Source organism: Papilio machaon, chromosome Z (genome assembly GCF_912999745.1).
Source record: "Papilio machaon chromosome Z, ilPapMach1.1, whole genome shotgun sequence".
Lineage (NCBI taxonomy): Eukaryota > Metazoa > Arthropoda > Insecta > Lepidoptera > Papilionidae > Papilio > Papilio machaon.
This window is the reverse complement of record NC_060016.1, coordinates 222696-242499: the sequence shown is the minus strand read 5'-3', so window position 1 is coordinate 242499 and position 19804 is coordinate 222696. Positions and strand designations below refer to the sequence as shown.

At 41.6% G+C, this 19804-nt stretch overlaps 1 protein-coding gene across 3 annotated transcripts in view; it reads left to right on the top strand.

The window, feature by feature from the left end:
• The window catches only part of LOC106715883 (triple functional domain protein), a 75842-nt gene that overhangs the window by 13677 nt on the left and 42361 nt on the right, over nucleotides 1-19804 (top strand). For all 3 annotated transcript variants that reach the window (XM_045686186.1, XM_045686184.1, XM_045686185.1), the window contains exons 15-29: nucleotides 3807-3966; nucleotides 5100-5231; nucleotides 5307-5541; nucleotides 5920-6148; nucleotides 6319-6643; nucleotides 6784-6984; nucleotides 7418-7692; nucleotides 7781-7957; nucleotides 8219-8345; nucleotides 8438-8649; nucleotides 8732-8864; nucleotides 10742-11002; nucleotides 12456-12617; nucleotides 12718-12803; nucleotides 13534-13621. In XM_045686186.1, the coding sequence (XP_045542142.1) occupies nucleotides 3807-3966; nucleotides 5100-5231; nucleotides 5307-5541; nucleotides 5920-6148; nucleotides 6319-6643; nucleotides 6784-6984; nucleotides 7418-7692; nucleotides 7781-7957; nucleotides 8219-8345; nucleotides 8438-8649; nucleotides 8732-8864; nucleotides 10742-11002; nucleotides 12456-12617; nucleotides 12718-12803; nucleotides 13534-13621 (2803 nt within the window). The remainder of the gene's footprint in view (nucleotides 1-3806; nucleotides 3967-5099; nucleotides 5232-5306; nucleotides 5542-5919; nucleotides 6149-6318; nucleotides 6644-6783; nucleotides 6985-7417; nucleotides 7693-7780; nucleotides 7958-8218; nucleotides 8346-8437; nucleotides 8650-8731; nucleotides 8865-10741; nucleotides 11003-12455; nucleotides 12618-12717; nucleotides 12804-13533; nucleotides 13622-19804) is intronic.

The window sequence follows — 19804 nt, the reverse complement described above, 5'->3', positions numbered from 1 at the left end:
ATAAAATTACTATTTTTTGCCCGTGACTTCATCCTCGCGGAATTAAAAAAGGGTATATGCCATCTATTTCAACGTGATCCAGAGAATGTATCAGATCCATCCATCTAAACTTTCGTATTTAACAAAAATATTAGTAAGATTTTAATTCAGCTAAGCATTTCTCTATATTATGTTACTAATATTATAAATGCGAATGTTTAGATGGATGTTAGGATGTTTTTTTCGTAAACTTGTATAATAAAATGGCAATGTTTTATTTGTAGGCGCAACTCATAATAAAAGTAAGATATTCCAAAGTGTGTAGGTACAGATATCCTGTCTAGACTGCTTTTGATAGCTATTATGGCTTTAAAAATTATTCGCAACTAACTTAATCCATAATAAAACCGACTTTCAAAGTTTAATTCTATATGAAAAGAATACGGGAAAGCAGTAGGTACGTCACCATGAGTACTTTTAAACTGTATTCAGATCCCTGCACTTTGAATACTCCCACCCCTTTAAAAATTGTTTTACTCAACTTTAAACTTCGCCGTGCAGATAGAATTGCATGAATTACCAGCTATCGTTTTTTTATAGTCGGACGAAGGCCCCCTGTATCGCGTTTGTGTAAAATCAGCGAATGCGTATGAAGCGGGGCATTTGTCGGGGCGAATGTGCCCTCAGCGGCGGCGACACCGCTTTCTAGGTATCGCGCTGTATGCTACGAAGTTTGTGACCATTATTATTAAGATTTGTATGTTTTCAATAATATATTTTTTCGGTTATAACGGTTTCATTTAGTTACCCTTGTTTACGAGATGACGGCTGGTGACGGTCTACTAATGCTTACTATTATTACTAAATAATTTAATTATTCATTACTCCCGTAAATAAATTTCTGGCGTCACTTTGTTGTTTGCTTCACTGTTCTTTGGAAAATTAATTTTGTAATTGATTTTAATTGAAAGTGTATCTTATCAAATATATTAGGCGTATTTTACATGCGAAGGCTTTGAACCGTACGATATTGTTGAAGGTAGGCTCAGTGTCCTGTAGGCAGTCAGTGCAGTGCGAGCGCGGCTGCGAGCCAATCATCCAATAACATGTATCCTGTGAGCGCGCTGATAACAATCATAGCTCACACATGTTCGTTACTTTCCAAATGTTCTGCCATACAAACTCTAATATACAAGTTGAAAGCTTAACTGGCTCGCACTTATCTCGAATAATTAAAACCATTGTTCCTTTTTAATTTTTCTTCTAGTTTTTCCTTCTTAAATACTTATGTGTCGTTGATACGTTAAATGTTATTTCCCTTTGACATTTTTTCGTCATTTCATAAAAATGTCCTGTTATTTATGAGATCACATCGATTAAGGTAAATATATAATAAAATGACTAATGTTTAAAGCCCGTCCCCAAACTCTGTCATAGCATTGTTTAAACAATGACGGGATGTTGCATTACGTTAACCTGACGCCGGTATTTTAAAGCGCACTCGATTGTCCAAGATAGTCTGTAGCACAGTGGTAACTGCAAAAGTGTATCGTAACTTATCCCCAAATCAGTTTATTTCTTATCCTAAAACTTTAGGTACCAACCTAACGCTGATTTAGAAAAGTAGTCTCGGAAAAATTTATTTCGGACATTTGTCTCTTTATAGGTACCTACTTCAGTATTTTTTGTTTAATGTTGACTCAACTCATAATAAACTAGCTGTCGCCCGCGACTCCGTCCGCGTCGAGTAAAAAAAACCTATGTGTTCCACCTGACTATTTACAATATCTATGCCAAGTTTAGATCCGTTGAGCCGTTATGCAGATACCTTCTAACAAACATGCATCCATCCATCCATCTAAAGATTAGCATTTACAATATTAGTAAGGTTGGCGTAGCTGTTAAAACGTTGCGTTAGTTTTCTAAACGGATTGAAATTTGTCTGATGTTTTTTATCATTTTCTATCTAAAGTAAGCGTTGATTATACTTTTATTTATTATTAAAATAAGTTGGAAAAAGTAAACAAATAACTAGGAAAGAGAACACCCGCGTGTCCAGCGCCGGTGAGCCCGTGCGCGCACTCCCGCAGGCGGGCGCTGCGCTTTGTAGCGCACATGTAACCGTAACATAACAGTAGCGGTAGCCAACCATCGTGTAATACGTTCGTTGTAGTTAACTAGTCGATTTACATCACATTTATTTATTAACACACACCGCGGCGGTCCCGTGATGTAACATAGAGGTCAGTGTAACTGATTCATTATTAGATTATTGTGTAGGTACAGCAGGATTAAATTACATATATAATATGTACTATGTGAGCGTCGGTGGCTCAGGGGTTAAGCACTTGACTTGCAATCTGCAGGTCTTGGGTTCGAATCCCGCCATGTACCAATGTGTTTTTCGATTTACATATGTACATTTATCCGACGTTCTTACGGTGAAGGAAAACATCGTGATGCAACCTGCACATATCTGAGAAGAAATTCAATGATATGTGTGAAGTCAACCAACCCGCACTTGGCCAGCGTGGTTGACTATGGCCTAGTCACCCCTAAATTGGGGTAGGCTCCGAGCCCCTCGGTGGGGACGTATAGTGAGCTGATGATGATGTACTATGTACTAGCTTTCGCATACGACTTCGTCTGGAATAAAAAAAAACTTAATTTTAACCCCCTCTTTATAATTCTTTAGTGGGCGAATTTGAGAAAATCCAGAAACACGTAGTTAGTATAAAACTGTCACCCCACCTTCCCGTTAACACTGTTTAGACTAGACTAAGAAGCTAGTAGTAAATTTTTTTTCGCAAAGGGATCGCTTAGCTACATGGTTCAATTTTTTTTTTTTGAAAATATCAGTCGTTTTTGACATATCTGTGCGGGTCAATTTTACATTTTTCGATTCTCTAGTACCTGCTTTTGGCGCATGACCATTTTTAGAGGAGTATAAACTCTCTAGGATTTCACCGTGAAGGATTTCTATTGTTGAAAATATTGTACACTCTTCCACATTATGTGGAAATTAATTTCAGTCATCAAACCTTATTTAATAGTATGACAATAATTTTATTCGAGACTCGGTCACTGTCGACATTTAATCACCTACTGTATCCTACAATCGCCCTGACAGCGGATAAGTGTGCAGATAAATGATTGTATGGAAGTTAATGCGAACTTATATTAAGTGCGGTGAAATGATCATTTTGTTACAAAATGCTCAAATATCACCGGCGCTCGCACAGACACAAGTCTCCTGTACAGTGTTTGCGATGGAGGTATGAAATATTTCAGAAATTTACATATTTATCTGTGACAATTGGGATTTTGAAAGAAATAAATATTTTATTTTTATAAATTTTAAAACTTAATTATTAATTTTATTGATATGTAACGTGAAAAAAAATGTAATGAAATTGTCTAAGCAATACTGCGGCCAAAGTTATAAGAAGCTATGAATATCAACCATTAATGGAAGTACAGATTACAATGCTCGACGGCTACAGTATTAAAGTCACCTTGAATGAAGGTTGAAGACAAATCTCGGGTCAATCCACATTCCACTCGTTAATTTGAACATGTGGAATGCTCGGACGCCGACTCTCATTTAACAATTTTACTCAGACTTATAAAAAATCAATAGGAACTTTCAAATTTGACGAAGAAACGGATCAATTAACGTAGGTATTATCCAATTTTGAATAATGTAAATACAAGTCGTCACTTGAGGTACTAAGTAGATTGGAGGTAACAATAGACGTCTCAAGGCTCGTTACAATATCCGATGCGAAGCGATGGGATTGCGGCAATGCGTGTGGCGGTGGTTGCAGGTCGTCGGGCGACTCGGACGCAGCGAGCACGAGCGCCGTGGAGAGCGCGCTGGAGCGGCTGCGCGGCACACGGGGCGCTCTCGAGGATCTTTGGGCGGATCGCGAACGCCGCCTCGAGCTCACGCTGCAGCTGCGGCATTTCGAGCGCGATGCTCTTGAGGTACGTACACATTCATACTAAATCATCATATATGTATACGTGAAGCGAAAACTGATGAACGTGAAATTTGTCTCAGTTGAAGTTAATGTGGATAAGAATTTCATACAGCTATTTTTTAATCAATAATAAATTTATTTGTTATGAACTATGGTCGAATTTTTAAGCAATGGGCGACCACTAGTACCAATTAATTACACCAACATAGGTACCTCGTAAGCGATGTTAGCTCACAGTTCGCTAGGAGGAAATTGAAATGACCATTCCAAGTGCCGGTGTCGGCGGCGTCGGAAATCTAAACTGACCTACTGCCGATTGCATCCATCTCCGTACCTGCATTTGATTAGCTAACTACGACTAGTTTACTAGTGCACGAATCTAGTATCGACATACTTTGTTTCCGTTACGACTCTTACCGATTACCGTGATTAAATTTTGATTTTACAATGGTTACAATAGCATTCTCAGTAGTGCGGTTTGTGACGCATACCAGCCGGTGGCGCGACCAACAACGATAACAAGTTCTCGCAGTCGCTAGAATCGCTCGCCCTCGATGAAGCGTGTAGAGACGCTTCTGTCGTTGTATGTAACACTACACTACAACAATATAGGATTATTTCATTACAACGAATATTTTGGTGTAAAAGAAAAGAAACTACTCATAATCATCCGAAAATATAAGAAACATATTTACACTGCATCCTTAATTGAAATCTCTCATAATAAAATCTTTATAAGATTACGTTAGTGGGATTTTTTTTGTGATAAAATTCTATCAATAATATTTAGGTACTTAAACATTTTAACAAATTCTTTAAATAAACGAAATAAGACGTACAACAGTCGCTTTGTTTACAATACAAAAGGCATTACATTTCATCTCCGATTTCATTGCTCCTTGAATGTGCCAATTTTACCATACTGTCTGCAGGTTTAAGTATAAACAAACGTATTTGTACCGAGTATTCCCTATAAAAATATTTAAACCATTTCTTGTGCTCCGATACGAAACTCATTTACATATAATTTGATAACTTTAAGTCACTCGAAGGAAAGGTATCGTGGATTGAGTCAAGATGGTAGTCAGTTACGAGATATATGTAATATTATATTAAAATAGTGATGTGCGTGCGCAGGTGTCGTCGCGGCTGGAGCTGTGGGGCGACGAACTGCAGCGCACGGAGCCGCCGCGCGAGCCGCACCAGGCGGAGCAGGCGCTCGCCGCCCACAACGAGAGCGTCGCGCGAATGCAGCACGCCACCTATCAGGTATGTCACCAAACTCCATAGGAGAGTCACTCGGACGATTTGTTAGAGGACTGACGCGCGACGATTCCTTGGCAGGTGGTGCAACAGGGGCAGGAGCTGGCGGCGGCGATCGCGGAGGCGGCGGAGGCGATGTCGGGAGGCGCGGCGGGCGGCGCGGCGGGCGGTGCGGCGGGCGGCGAGGGCGACGCGGCGCCACCGGATGCGCAGGCGCGCGTGCAGCTGTTGCTCGACTTCCTGCACGACCGCCAGCTTGACCTCGAGGAGCTGGCCGAGGAGCGTCGCGCGCGCTTCGAGCAGTGCGTCCAGCTAGGTACGACGACATCTTCCACACATTTATGTATATGATTTAATCGGCTCATCGTGGTAGTTGGAGTGTTTCGATTGGCTCCTTTTTCACTTCCATCTGCGACAAAGTAATTGTACTGAGTGGTACTTACATACAAATAATATTACCGAATTTAGGGAAATAATATGGCTTACCCTCTAAAACTACGGCTAAATGGTTTTAAATGGTAATGAGCACACGCGGTATGAATGGTGACAGAACGTGAACTAGTTTCTGTGAATGGTTACGAGTGTTATAAAATGTGTTAAATTGCTGACGACGGGAAAACATGTATTATGCGGTGTTTACACCGTACAGTAATATAATATATAAAATATGTTAAAAAGTGATTGCCGATTCCAGGTCAGTTCCGAAAGGACGCCGCTCAGGTGGTGAGCTGGATCCGCAACGGCGAGGCGATGCTGGCGGCGTCGTTTTCCATCCCAGGCACGCTGGCGGAGGCGGAGCAGCTGAAGCGCGAGCACGACCAATTCCAGGTGGCCGTGGAGAAGACTCACGCTAGTGCCGTGCAAGTCAAGTACCGGGCCGACGCCCTACGAGCCGCCAACCACTACGAGCCCCACACCATCAGGTTGGTCGTCGCGCTTCCAAAGTGTTATGTCCTTATAGCAGTTCAAATAAATCCTAATGTGGCTTGTAGTGATATTATTACGGCCCTAAATTTTTCTAATATGCGTAAACTTGTAAGCTTGTTGTCGAGTCATTCGAGATCAAGTAAACAATGACAATGTCCTTCGGCAGGGAAATTTCGGAGGAGGTGACGGAGCGTTGGCAGCGGCTGGTGACGTGCGCGGAGGAGCGCCACAAGCTGGTGACGGCATCGCTCAACTTTTACAAGACGGCTGAGCAGGTGTGCTCGGTGTTGGACTCGCTGGAGCGCGAGTACCGCCGCGACGAGGACTGGTGCGGCTCTGGCGCAGCGCCCCTCGCGCCCCTGGCGTCCGTCGTCCCGCCCCCGCCCCCAGCTCCGCCCCTAGCGCCGCCCCAGTCGACGGCCCTCGTGCCGCCGGCCACACCGCCCGCCTCCGACGACCAGCCCGCACACAACCTGGACAAGGCGGCACAGGTAGCCGAATACCATACATTTGTGTTCATGTAAACATATAACAAAAGAGTGCGCAGCTTCGTACGCGGTACAATAGTTACAGTAAACTGAAGGTAATGAAATCGTAACAAAGACACGATCGTTTGTGACTTCGGCGGCAGGTGACGGCGCTGATCGTGAAGCACGGCGAGCAGAAGGAGGCGTTCCTGAAGGCGTGCACTCTCGCGCGCCGCACCGCCGAGACGTTCCTCAAGTACGCGGCGCGCTCCGCCCAGGTGCACGGCCAGACCGCCGCCGCCAGCAAGCACCACCACGACCAGACGCGCGCCATACTCGACACGCTGCTCGCCCAGGAGAACAAGGTGCGCCCTCCACGCCCTTCAATATATATTCATACTTACGAGTATATGTTCACGATGTCTTCATGGGCTAGTTTGTTTAACACTCTACAAGCAAATCATCAAAAAATCTATTTTTGCTTAGAATAAGCGAGATCGTACACCAACAACGTATATTATAATGTTAAACGTCGGCGGATGTAGGTTTGTAACACAAAACATTGTGTGCTTTCTGAGGTGCCACAGTGGCGCCACGCTCTGTCACCAAACTAACCGCCGCCGTTAGGTTTTTCTCTTCATTCACGCTGTTTTTAAAGCGTTTTGTAGACTCTTTTTTTTTTTCAATATCATTTAAATAATTTGTGTCTATTTCGATAAATATACCGCCTTACAAACCATCAAATATTATTTGTATACATATACAAATGCGATCGAGCAAAGCTTATGTGTTGCGCAGGTGCTGGAACACTGGACTGTGCGCAAGAAGCGACTGGAGCAGTGCCAGCAGTTCGCGCTATTCGAGAGATCCGCTCGCGCGGCCGTGGAGTGGATCCGCGAGACGCAGGAGCGGTGTGGAGCGGCGGGAGCGGCGGCAGCGGCCGCGGCGGCGGGTGTGGCCCGCGAGAGTCGCGAGCGCGTGCGTCTGCTGGCGCAGCTCGCCGACGGGCTCGTTGAGAAGGGCCATCCGCACGCCGTGCAGATCAAGGACTGGGTCGCCGCAGTCGACGCCAGGTGAACGGCCGCGACGGAGCGCGATGCGGCACAGACCGCCTCCGTCTCCTAGTCCGTCACTTTTAATGTCGATGTTACCGTGCGACAGATATGCGGAATTCAGCGGGTCCATGGAGGGCGGAGAAAGCGAGGCGGAGAGCGAGGCGAGCACGGCGCCGTCCGCGACGTCCGCACACTCTGATGAGACGCGCACCGCAGAAGCGACGCAATCCTCCGCCGCACCGCCTTCCGGCGACGAAAAGCGCCGCAGCGCGCGACGCAAGGAGTAACTACACAATCACATATTTATTATCGCTGAAATAGCGAAGTCCTGTCCCTATGCGCTGCAATTGTGGTTGTCTATACACCCGCAATTACAGATGCGTTATCTACCTTTAATCGACGTAGGAGGGTACGAACAAAAGGAGAATATATTCCCTCCGGCACACATACTGATCAGACAAAACGCGGAATTGCTTCCTCCTCACGCCTGTATTATATCGATATCGAGGCGATATCTGTTTGTAATGATGATGTATGTCTATAGATTCATAATGGCGGAGCTGCTGCAGACTGAGCGAGCGTACGTCAAGGATCTGGAGACGTGCATCACGTGCTACTTGCGCGAGATGCGCACAGACCCAGCCTCCGTGCCGCCAGCCCTGCAGGGAAAGGTGTGTGCTTATCGTGTTTACAAATCTAGTTTATACTCGTATTTTATATTTCCGCTGCCCGACCAATGTAAATGGGTGAACTCGGTGTGCAGGAGGAGGTGATCTTCGGCAACATCGAGGAGCTGCACCGGTTCCACGAGCGCGTGTTCTTGCGCGAGCTGGACAAGTACTCGACCATGCCCGAGGACGTGGGCCACTGCTTCGTGACGTGGGCGCGCGAGTTCGACATGTATGTGTCGTACTGCCGCAACAAGCCTGACAGCAACGCGGCGGTGGTCCAGCACGCCGGAGACTACTTCGACAGGTACCCCTCGCCCCTCGCCCCTCGCCCCTCGCCCCGACAATATCTCACAGGCATCAATCAACATCAACACTATACTTGTCAGGGTGCAGCGCAAGAGGAAGCTGGAGCATCCGCTGGCCGCGTACCTCATCAAACCCGTGCAGAGGATCACCAAGTACCAGCTGTTGCTGAAAGACCTGCAGGCCTGCTGCGCCGAGGGCCAGGGCGAAATCAAGGTATGACCCTACACTTTGCATTGTAACGTTCGCTTTTAAATGTTATAAAAGATAGTCGCTTTTCCTGACCTATATTTGGTCAGAAAAATCATTTCCATCATATGTGATGCTGATGTGAACGCTTACATTGCTTATTGATAACTTTTTATTTTTTATTAGGCAATAAAATTATCTTTCTCCTTTATCTTATAACACTGAATCAATTAATTTATTTAACGTATACAAGGTCCACACCAGGACTTTAATGTCAGTTGAAAATCCATATAAACCCATGCAAAAAAAAACCGGGCGATTATAGTTTTAAAAAGGAATAAAAAAGTATTGTAAATTCATATAATTAATTTTTAAAGAAAAATAATTTTCATCGATACAATCATTTAAATAGCGCGTAACTTACGTCAATTTTTTTTTTACTTGTTCAAAATGTTAAAATTTGAATAGTTGTCGTATTGTTAACTGTTTGTCTTATACTTCAACACTTCATTAACTCAATAAATATTCATATTAATGGAATAGTAATAAGCCAGTATCAATATTGACCCAATTAGTGTTAACTTGTTAACAAATGGATTCCCACAAAAGTAAGATGTCCTCAATGTGAGGGTAGACGACGTTTATCTGCGCTAACGACGCCGGGCTTGTGTGCGCGAGGCCATTACGCGCTATCGCACCGCACCGCGCCGCACCGCGCTACACCGCACCGCGACTTTAACATAAGCAGGATATATTTGAGATTAACCAAACTAGTTCACCGTCCGTTGTAATTAACCGACGATTTACATTACACCAATATTTTTCCTCCTGACTCATCGGCGAGGTGTTGGTGCGCAGTGCGGTGCCGGCAGGCAGAGCGCGCGCCGGATCGCAACCTAATCGCCATCGCCTTTGTTGTGATGTGCTTTATTTGTTATGGTGATTGTGACATCGCTGTTGCACTTTGTGATCATGCTCAAGTTTCTCATCAACTCGCGCTTTGGATCGCAGTTGTCTATTAACCAAAATGTACGTAATTTACTAATGTACACATCTGTCATTGTGTCAACGCCAATTTACAACAGTAATTAAATGAATCCCGGTTTATGCGAAAAACCAAATAGAATTTAAATAAATAGTAAATTCAACAGTAAAAGTAAAAATCACATGTTTACATAATGTCGGGGAAGATGTGAGCAGACCGATATTAATTAACTGTAAACACGTGACATCATTGTGTATAAAAATACTAAATCATGACTTCGATTCCCTGAATAAGCTACAGTTGTTTTGTAAACTTCAATTAAAATGTAATTAATCGCGATACGAGTAGTGCGGCGCGACTAACTGACTGACGGACCGGTGTTGAGGTCAAAAGTGATACGAAATATATCCTTATTTATATGTAGTTTTCTACATTTTTATGACTGTATATTGTCTGATATGCAAATACATAATCACAATATCAATTTGACTCACAGCGAAAAATATGCAGTTTTTTGGAACAACACATGCAATAAATACACAGAATATATATATATGAGTAATAATTTTCCGTTTCATTATCTTTAAGGGATTTTCCTACAAATGAGCGTCAGAACTTTTATACATACAAGTTTATTCATACAAATATACATTATTTCCTTAACACATACATACTACCGACCTTTCTAAGTTTTAACGATAGTTGTAAACAAAAGTAAAATTTAAAAAAAATGACTATCCGAATTTTCCTTTGTCATTGCTGCAGTGTTTCTTACGATGCGATGATCTAACTTTTGGAACAAAATATTAAATGCAAAACTTGGGATTGTAGGCAAAAGTTCAGTGTTTCCTTTCAGTCATGAGGAACAGTGAGTGTGCCAGACGCAGCTAGCAATATGTAACAAGAAGCATTGTTGTAGGACGGCCTGGACGTGATGCTGTCGGTGCCGAAGAAGGCGAACGACGCGATGCACCTGTCGCTGCTGGAAGGCTGCGACGTACCCGCCGACAGCCTGGGCGAGGTGGTGCTGCAGGATTCCTTCCACGTGTGGGACCTGCGCCAGATCATCAAGAAAGGCCGCGAGCGACGCGTCTTCCTCTTCGACCTGCACCTCCTGCTCGCCAAGGAGGTCAAGGACTCGCATGGGAAGGCCAAATACATCTACAAGACTAAATTCATGGTGAGTTTAACCTTTATAGGAATTTTAACTATAATGAAATCAACATCTATGATAATAAAGTGATTGGTCACACATATGCAATGTCCATGAACATTGGCGATTATTTAACATTAAGGATCCCACAGCTGGTTTGCGCCCTTATTTCTTCTCTTATTTACTTGTATACAAAATATATCCAGCTGTCTATGTGTTATCCCAGACTATGTCCTACATCTGTGCTAAATTTCATCAAGATCTGAAATTTTGTAAATATAATATTAATACTGTCACATGAATTTGGAAGACAACATGTGTTCATGTTTTCTGGGAATATGTTGCATATCATACATGTCAGAAAAATGCAATTCGCTTTCTGATGTCATTTTAAAGAAATGACGTCCATTGAGCGGAGATATGTAGTATTGATAACAAAAAAAAAATGAAGCCGATCATTTCGGGATCTTTTTTTTTTACATTTTTTGATTTATCATATAATTGCAACGCATTTGCTTTATGTGCCTCGCAGAGTGAATCGGTGATGAAACATTTAAGTGTAAAGGAAAGCTTAGCGTCCGCTGCTCATTCCAACTATTATGTTTGAAACTGAGCATGTTTACTAAACAAAAGATATCAATATATGCGTGTGTTCAACATTAACGACCAAAGACGTGTACACGATATTTTCATTATATCAAGTGAACGGATTGTCTGCGCCAATAGCGAATGAGTAGCATTCTTTTTAATTATATTCAAAATGTGTACTTCCAGGCCAAAAGGCAACATCCATCCATCCAAACATCCACATTTATAATATTGATACGATAGAATAGTAATTAGTTCTTATGTCACTACGAGTAAGAAGACAAATCGAATGACACCTCATCAAAATTAGTTCAGTGGTTTCGACTCTAAGCCTTCAACAATGAACTTACAACATAAATTCGTAAGCGGGAAAAAAAAACAACTCCCGTGTCAGTCGGGGTAAACAAATATAATACATTATAGTGTAGACTTAAAGACGTAAAGACCATCAAATTAAGCAAAAATTAGGCATAGATATTTTAAGAGCGAAGAAAATACGTGTTCCTATAATGGTTTGTAGGAGAAAATGTGATGCGAATTGTGTCTATTATATTTCTGTGGGATTCAGCCTCAGTATGTTAAGTGACCTTTCATAGTAATCGGGGGATTTGCTGCAGCGTTTCGGCTTTTACGTGGACAAGAACATTACTTAGTAGGGTTTACGGGAAAAATGAGAACGTAATTGGATATATTGGATATAATGACTAGCTCAATAAGAAATGTTTATGAATCTTGTAGGTACGCACATATTTGTTAATTCCTCGTTAACACGGCACGGCGCGACTTGAGAGTGTTTGTGTAAAGCTAGCGCTGGCGCTGGCGAGAATGTGTTGCAAGGTGAGGGATTTCGGTGAGGACATAGTCGCAATGTACAATGTGAATTCGGTCGCAGACGTCGGAGCTGGGTGTGACGGAGCACATCGAGGGCGACGAGTGCAAGTTCTCTGTGTGGACGGGCCGCGAGCCCATGGCCAGCGACTGCCGCATCGTGCTCAAAGCGCCCTCGCTCGACGTCAAGCAGACCTGGGTGCGCCGCCTCAGGGAAGTTATACAGGTACATCGATGTTCCACACTTTGATTGTCAATACAAATTTGCTAATTTTGCGTATATGAACGAGAACTACGAACAACGTAACGTGTTTGATGTGTCGCAGGAGACGTACTTCCGAGGTCCGCTGGGACCGACCCCGCCGCGTAGCCCATTACGCGGCCGCACAACCAGCTCGCAGCGCTCCAGCAGGTCAGTCCTACACTCATAACGCCACAACCTTCATCTTCCGTCGGGAACACAGAATACAGTGGAACCGATTTATTGACGAGACTTACCACCTTTACGTCTTCGGTCTAGTACAATATTAGCACATTTGAAAGGTTCAGAAACATTTGGTAATTTGTAATGTATGGTTACCGCAACGACACCGTTGCGCACTAAATCTGTGGAGTTTTCGCATTATGGTCTATAGGCTCGGGCTTGATGCGGGAGATAAGAGGTGACGGGCATGAAGGCATCATTTCGTGCAGTTGCTACCCGTCTGTCCCTCTGCTCTAATATCCGCTAGCACACAAATTCGGTTTTAGTTATTTATTTGTAAACGTGATTTAATTTTTAATCGTTAGGTTTAAAATTTGTGTCTTGTAATTACTTTTACCATTCAAATAAAATAATTAAACACTGCTTAAAATCTAGATGAAGATCCTACATATCATAATCGCATTTACTACATTTTTCAAATTTCAAAAAATAAATATAAAAAATGAATATATTGCAATTAATTAATATAATTAGTATTTAAATTTAGTTGTGGTAAATAATACCAAATTGTTTAATGGGTAAAAGTTTTATATATTTAAGTTTGTAAGTAAAATTATAATAATACCAAAATGTGGTATTTTCTCATTGTACACTTCTGTACCATATGTACGAGTACAATAGATTCAAGAAGTGGTTGTACAAGGTTGTGTAATTTCAGGGACCTCGACGACACATATCTGGACGAGAACGTAGATCGCAACTCGCTGGCCTCATTCGGGAGCGGCAACACCACAGACTCGGACAAGGTAAGTGCTTTCTTTTACATTTACCTGTGGAGAGGCATCGCGCCAGTGGAATCGCACCAGCTCGGTGACCAAGTGGCCGACTACTGCATATCTTCCGCTTATCATTCATAATAGAAGTGAAACACACGAGTGCCCACTTATTCACACGTAATTCCTGGCGCGCAGACAACCCTCATCCATATGGATATGCAAATTTTACGCTTAATTTTTAAATCAGTACTATTGAAATAAAAAATTAAGACAATTCCTATTTAGCAATTCATTTTTATGATTTTAGTCGATGTTTTGAATTGGATTTTACGATGTTGTACAACACGGCTAGTCAATTGTACAATACGCCGTCACATAATCGAGGATCAGGATCAAATATTCTTGTACAACCACCCCAACATGAATATCAAGTAAAAAGGCTCGACTAGTAGAGTATGCTCCAACCACATTGTTATTTACATAGACGCAAACCCACATACATAAAATACATATAAAACCGAAAAAAACATTACCCTCTTGCCAGTGCGGTAAAAACAATGAAAAGCTACATTCAAACAAAATATTCGCTTATATGAAATGTATTTTACTGTTCTCCTTTTAATTATTTGGAGTTTTCGCGGATGCATCGCTGACAAAATCGAGATGCAGACTAGTAGCTCGTAGGGCGGCACGGCGACCATAATTCGGTCAATAACGTCGAATGATGGCCGTCGTGTGCAACCGCACCCGAACATATTATTTATTCCACCTTTCACCAAACTGTGCAATTTCATTCATAACAAAAAAAAAAACAATTTTTTTTATTTATGTCTGTCTGTCTGCAAGTGCGCGTTTTTTCCGGGTAATCGCCAAAACGGTTAAACCAGGACTTTTGATGGAAGGTAGCAGATTTATGCGAGAGGAACGGTGTTATTTAAATTTTTTATCGATTTTGCAACTCATTAAAAAATAAAAATGTTATCGATGAAATCAAAATTTGATCTGTGACAGTCGCAATCATACGATATCATATACAAATATTCGTGCTAGTCCCTGAACTGTTCATACATTATTCGATTCGTCTTCAGGAACGTAGTGTCATAGGGTAGATATATATATATTACATGCACCAATACATTTAATTAAAACCTCAGTCAGTCGGTTTTTTTATATTAAGTTTAGGTTTTTCACCTCAGAGTTATGTATAAAAGGTGAAAAGTATTTCATGTTTTATTCTAGACTGTGTTCTATTCTACATCTGTGACAAATTTCAATAAGATATGTTGTAACCCGTGATATAGTTATATGAAAATTTTAGATATTGCATAATGAAATTTCAATTTTATTTAGCTATATAGGTAAAAGCGCATCAAGTGTTTCCCCAAGTGTGGCCAGCGGCCTCAGCGTAGCAAATACCACATGCTACTTTACGTTTTTATGCAGACGATAATAAATTCAAATGGATTCACATTTACGATGTTAAAGAGATTTTGTTAGCGTTTTTACGATTCGAGTGTGCATCTTATTTTTATGACGATGTCTGTTTGGCGTTCGCTGCGAACATTGCATCCGACACAAAACTTTGGCATCGCTAAAAAAATGTATTTTTATATTTAATTAACCAACTCAATGAAAAAAAGATCTAACTAGATTAGCCAAACGATTCCAACGTCGTTCGTAGCATGTTGCTCTGCATGACTATTATAAAAATACGATAAAAGATGGTGAAATGAGGAATAGATTGGCATGTGATGTAGAAAGTGTTGTTAAGTGTAGGGATGTGTTGGTACAGTGGAGAGATATGATAGCAGAGTTAAATCCAAGAAAAGATGGACGAACGAAGATGCAATACATATCATAATTATTCGTAGTGAACGCGAACCGTCAATTCGCCGCACTACTTCTTCATAATTACATACTTCCCGTGAGATTTAGGCAACTGTTTAAACATAAAACATCTTTTGATAATTTGTCTCAACAAATTTGTTCCTCATAAACGATTAGAAGTCGTCTACAACAATGGAGTCTAACACAGATGCTATGTTACGGCGCGCGGTTCCTTGATCGTATTTACGAGTACCTTTGTGAGGAATGAATAAATCCGTTGTGTGGCGCCATTAACTAAGTTCAGTTTGTTATACGAGTATTCGCCTCTCCGTGCGCTGTACGTCAAACTTTGCTACACGCCTCCCTCCAATTTCCTCCTCCCTTTTCTAATGAAATTATTGTTCATTGAATAGGACTGAAACTCCTGAACCGATTTGAAAATTCTTTCGCTGTTGGGCTAAACTAAACTACCCTCGGGTGACATAGGTTATATTTATTACTAGATTTTTTAAATTCCACGCAGATGAAGTCGCAAGCATCTGCTATATTTAATAACTAGACACCGAGACTTGATTGTCACTTTCATCTGAAAAAAAGAATAAAACAATTTTAAATAAAACCAAATCCTACGTGTGTTAGGTCGCGTTTTTATCGGGACATGTTAGGAAACATTGCAATAAGTCAAGGACAACTGTTGCGGTGAAGACGTCAGTGCCGGTGTAGCGGGTGGAGCAGGCGCGTCCCTTGGGCAGCTCGGTAGTCGGTAGTCAGCAGCTCGGGAAGTGTAGCTCGATACGGAGGCTGCGTAGTGAGCGAGCGAGGAAGCGGCGACCGGGCGACCGGGCGGCCGGGCGGGGCGCCGGCGCGCGGCGGCAGTGGCCGGAGCGTCGCGCGCCGCTCCGGACGACGCGACGCGGCGAGCTCTGCCGCGCGGCACTCGCGACGCTCGGGCCATGGGCACCACCCCGCCCCCCGCGGGGCCCGCGCCCCCCGACCCCCGCAGGAGCCGCCGCAAAATTTCTTTGCCGTGGTTCAGGCAGAGCTCGACGTCGACCTCGCACGTGGCACTCTCCCGCCAGCACACCATCGACACGCCGAGTTCCTTCCACGCACGATTGCTTAAGGGTGGCCTCCAGCGACAGGTGAATGAGTCGCGCCCGGCGCTTGCACCGATGCACCGCCCACCGCCCTTTCTTCCTTGCCACCCCGTGCCCTTCCTAACAACTCCCGCGCTTCATCCATCACAAAAACAACTTCATATAAAAGGTTCAATTAATTTAGATATATTATTAGTGAGCGTTAACGTATTGATATAAAATAATAATTTAATCCTAGATATACCTATAAATATTAATTTGCGCGTCACATACCCAGTCTATACCTACTTTGATTGAAAATGTAACACGACTCCTTAGTTGCACGAGTCGAGGAAATTGTAAATATTATGCGACATTAACGCAATATCTACTTAGTGTTTTAGTGCATCAAGGTCCATTTCAAACGTTCTCGCTGGTTTAAAAAATTTATACTAAGTATTAGACTTTGGAATTTAAAATGTTATGTCAACAAAAGTATTCCAATTTCTTATAAGAAATAAGTATGCGAATTCGTTGTTCCCGTTAGTCGCTTGTGTGTACGCACTCCATAAACATATTCTTTTTTTTTCACGGACAAACTCGAATTAAAACATGATACAATATAAACACTCAAAAAGTATAGCCAGCAAAAGAAAGCAAGAATCGACAGATTGTCTCCTTTTGTTGTCAATCGTTATTTGATTACGCACATCTATCCCTTTCATACTTGTTACCCTATCTATTAGCGATAACGAAACGACAACAATATCAGTAATACCTTATTTGACATGAGATACCATGTATTCCCAAAACGACTTAATTTAAGTGTCCGTTGGAAAGAATTCGTGCTTTATTTCCATGGCTTAAAGACGATTTCATATTAAATATATTTCAAGCGTCATGTATCTGTAGTTGCAATATTCAGTAAAAAGAAACAAAATGTGTTAAATGCAAAACTGTAACAAATGATTGTCGAAGCTATTGCATGGTCATAAGGTACACATTTTATTAGGCTTATATTCAATTAGGACTGTATTGAAATGACAATACAGGTGGACACCAGAGGGAGTTGTCATCGACAAAATATTTAAAAATTTGTGTGATATGTTGGTGTACTTTACGCCCGGTCAGGACGCTGGACAAGTAGATTTAAAGTTTGTTTGGACTTGTTTTACTTTCAATAGAATTTATAAAAAACTACATATTTAGGGGTTTTCTGATAATCATTCATCAAGAGAAGGAAGTCGCGGACGCGAATTAGTAAAAATATTAATGAGTAAGAAATTAAATTGCAACTAATTACATCCAATAATACTTATTTCTCTTGTCTAACATTCGTAGCTTAAAATATACCCGCGTGCATTTGCTATCTTCCCGTCAATATTGGTCCAACCGCTCCGGATATTACCCGGAACAAACGCACCATTACAGACAGACAAAAATTTTTCTTTTGATGTTATTCTCATTATCAGCAAGGTGAATACATCACGTGTACTAAATATGACTTTTTTCTCGATATTACATACAGAGACTACAATTTTATTAACATATATCATTGTAGTCGATGTTGCTAAGCGAGGTACTAAGTGCATAACAACGACAAAGACAGACAAAGGTATCTACTCACAAGGCGTGAGCGAAACAGTGAGAGATTATTTATAAGTTAAAGCAGTAATTTATTATTATTATTGCATGATTGAAATGAGAGGCGTCATGTTTTATCATGAGACAACAGTAGAAGCTAAATGCTGTTGAATATCGAGTAGTCTGATTTAGCTAATATTATTTAGCGCAATATTAGTACGTAGTATTTATCGCGTGGGTCACAACGTGGCGGACGATCGGCCGCTTGCGGGGCGCGGACGCGGGCGCGGGCGACTCGCCGATGGAAATATCTGCTCAAGGTCCGACACCCGCTTAGGATACCGCTCATAATAATAGTCTGTTGAACGATTCATCGGATTTATCTGACGCTGGTTACGTTACGTACAGTGTAGTGTACATGTAGCTCCTCGATGTAACAATATGCCCCTATAATTAGTGATTTCCTTAACTCACATACCTATCACCAACATTCCTTTACAAATACATCCAAGTTATGTAAATAATATTTAGTTTTAAAGATGCAAACTTTGCCAATATTTTTAGCGTTTTACTATTTTTAATTTGCTTTAATATAATCTGCATCACGAGGTGTCGCTCTGCTTGAGTAAATGCGCCGCATCACATGTATATGTTAATTATATATTTATTACACCGGAGGAAAGGAAGCAACTTAAATGTTTTCTAAAATAAGGCTTTTCAATATTCGGAAAATCGCCTTCATTTTCTATTTAAGACGTCAACAAAAATAATTTTATGACAATAACGAAGAAACTGTGATATACAGTCAGGAGCTCTTTTCAAAACAAATAATCACATTACATTTTCTAAAAATACCAGTTATATGTATGTTATAACGCTAATTAACAGTATATCATATAACATGTGTATTAGATGTACACGATAACATTTCGTTGTTTAAATATCCGAGTATAGATTTGTTTGAAACGAAGTGTAGTAAAAGATGAGGACGAAGCAATGTAACGTCTTTACTTCTGAATGGATAAACATTCAATTGCGGATGCTCGTTGGAGTCGATGTCGGTTCAAATCACGAGTGCACTTGTGCAATAAGAATTGAGTCGTGTATTGTTGAATACGATATGATGAAAAGTATTTTGTACAATTTTTCCTCTTCGCTCTGTTTTGTGAACATTTTATTCTATTTTTCAAGAATCAAGTGTATCCCTAAAACGCTGGCAACGCTTCTTCCAGTTCCTTGGGTGTTACAGATATCCATCGGCGTCGGAATATCTCATGTTAGGTGACCCGATGCTCATTTTCCCTTTTATCCTATAAAAAACTCAACCCCTTATGCACTGTCGTCTTCGGAATCTCGGCCTGAAAAAAAAAATTAAATGGGACGTAGCCCGACGACCCCATTTCCGCTGAGCGAGTAGCCGCTCGGTTCGCACGCGATTACCCCTCCTTAGAAATTATGATCGCGCAAGTGGAAATGGTACATACTTTACTCAGAAAACTAGCAGCTGGAACTTTGGTGAAGTTGGTATTGAGAATGAATTTTAAATCTATCTTCATTTATGAATGCCAAACCTAAATAGGAAGGAGGAATAGGATGTCCGGAAGAGACGTGTACACAGTTGCATAGTTTGGGCGATAGAGGGCTTCCCAGTTTATAAATTATTTAAATTTGTTCAAGTATATCTTGAAAGTTTTCAATACATTTTATTCGTATTCAAAATACAGAT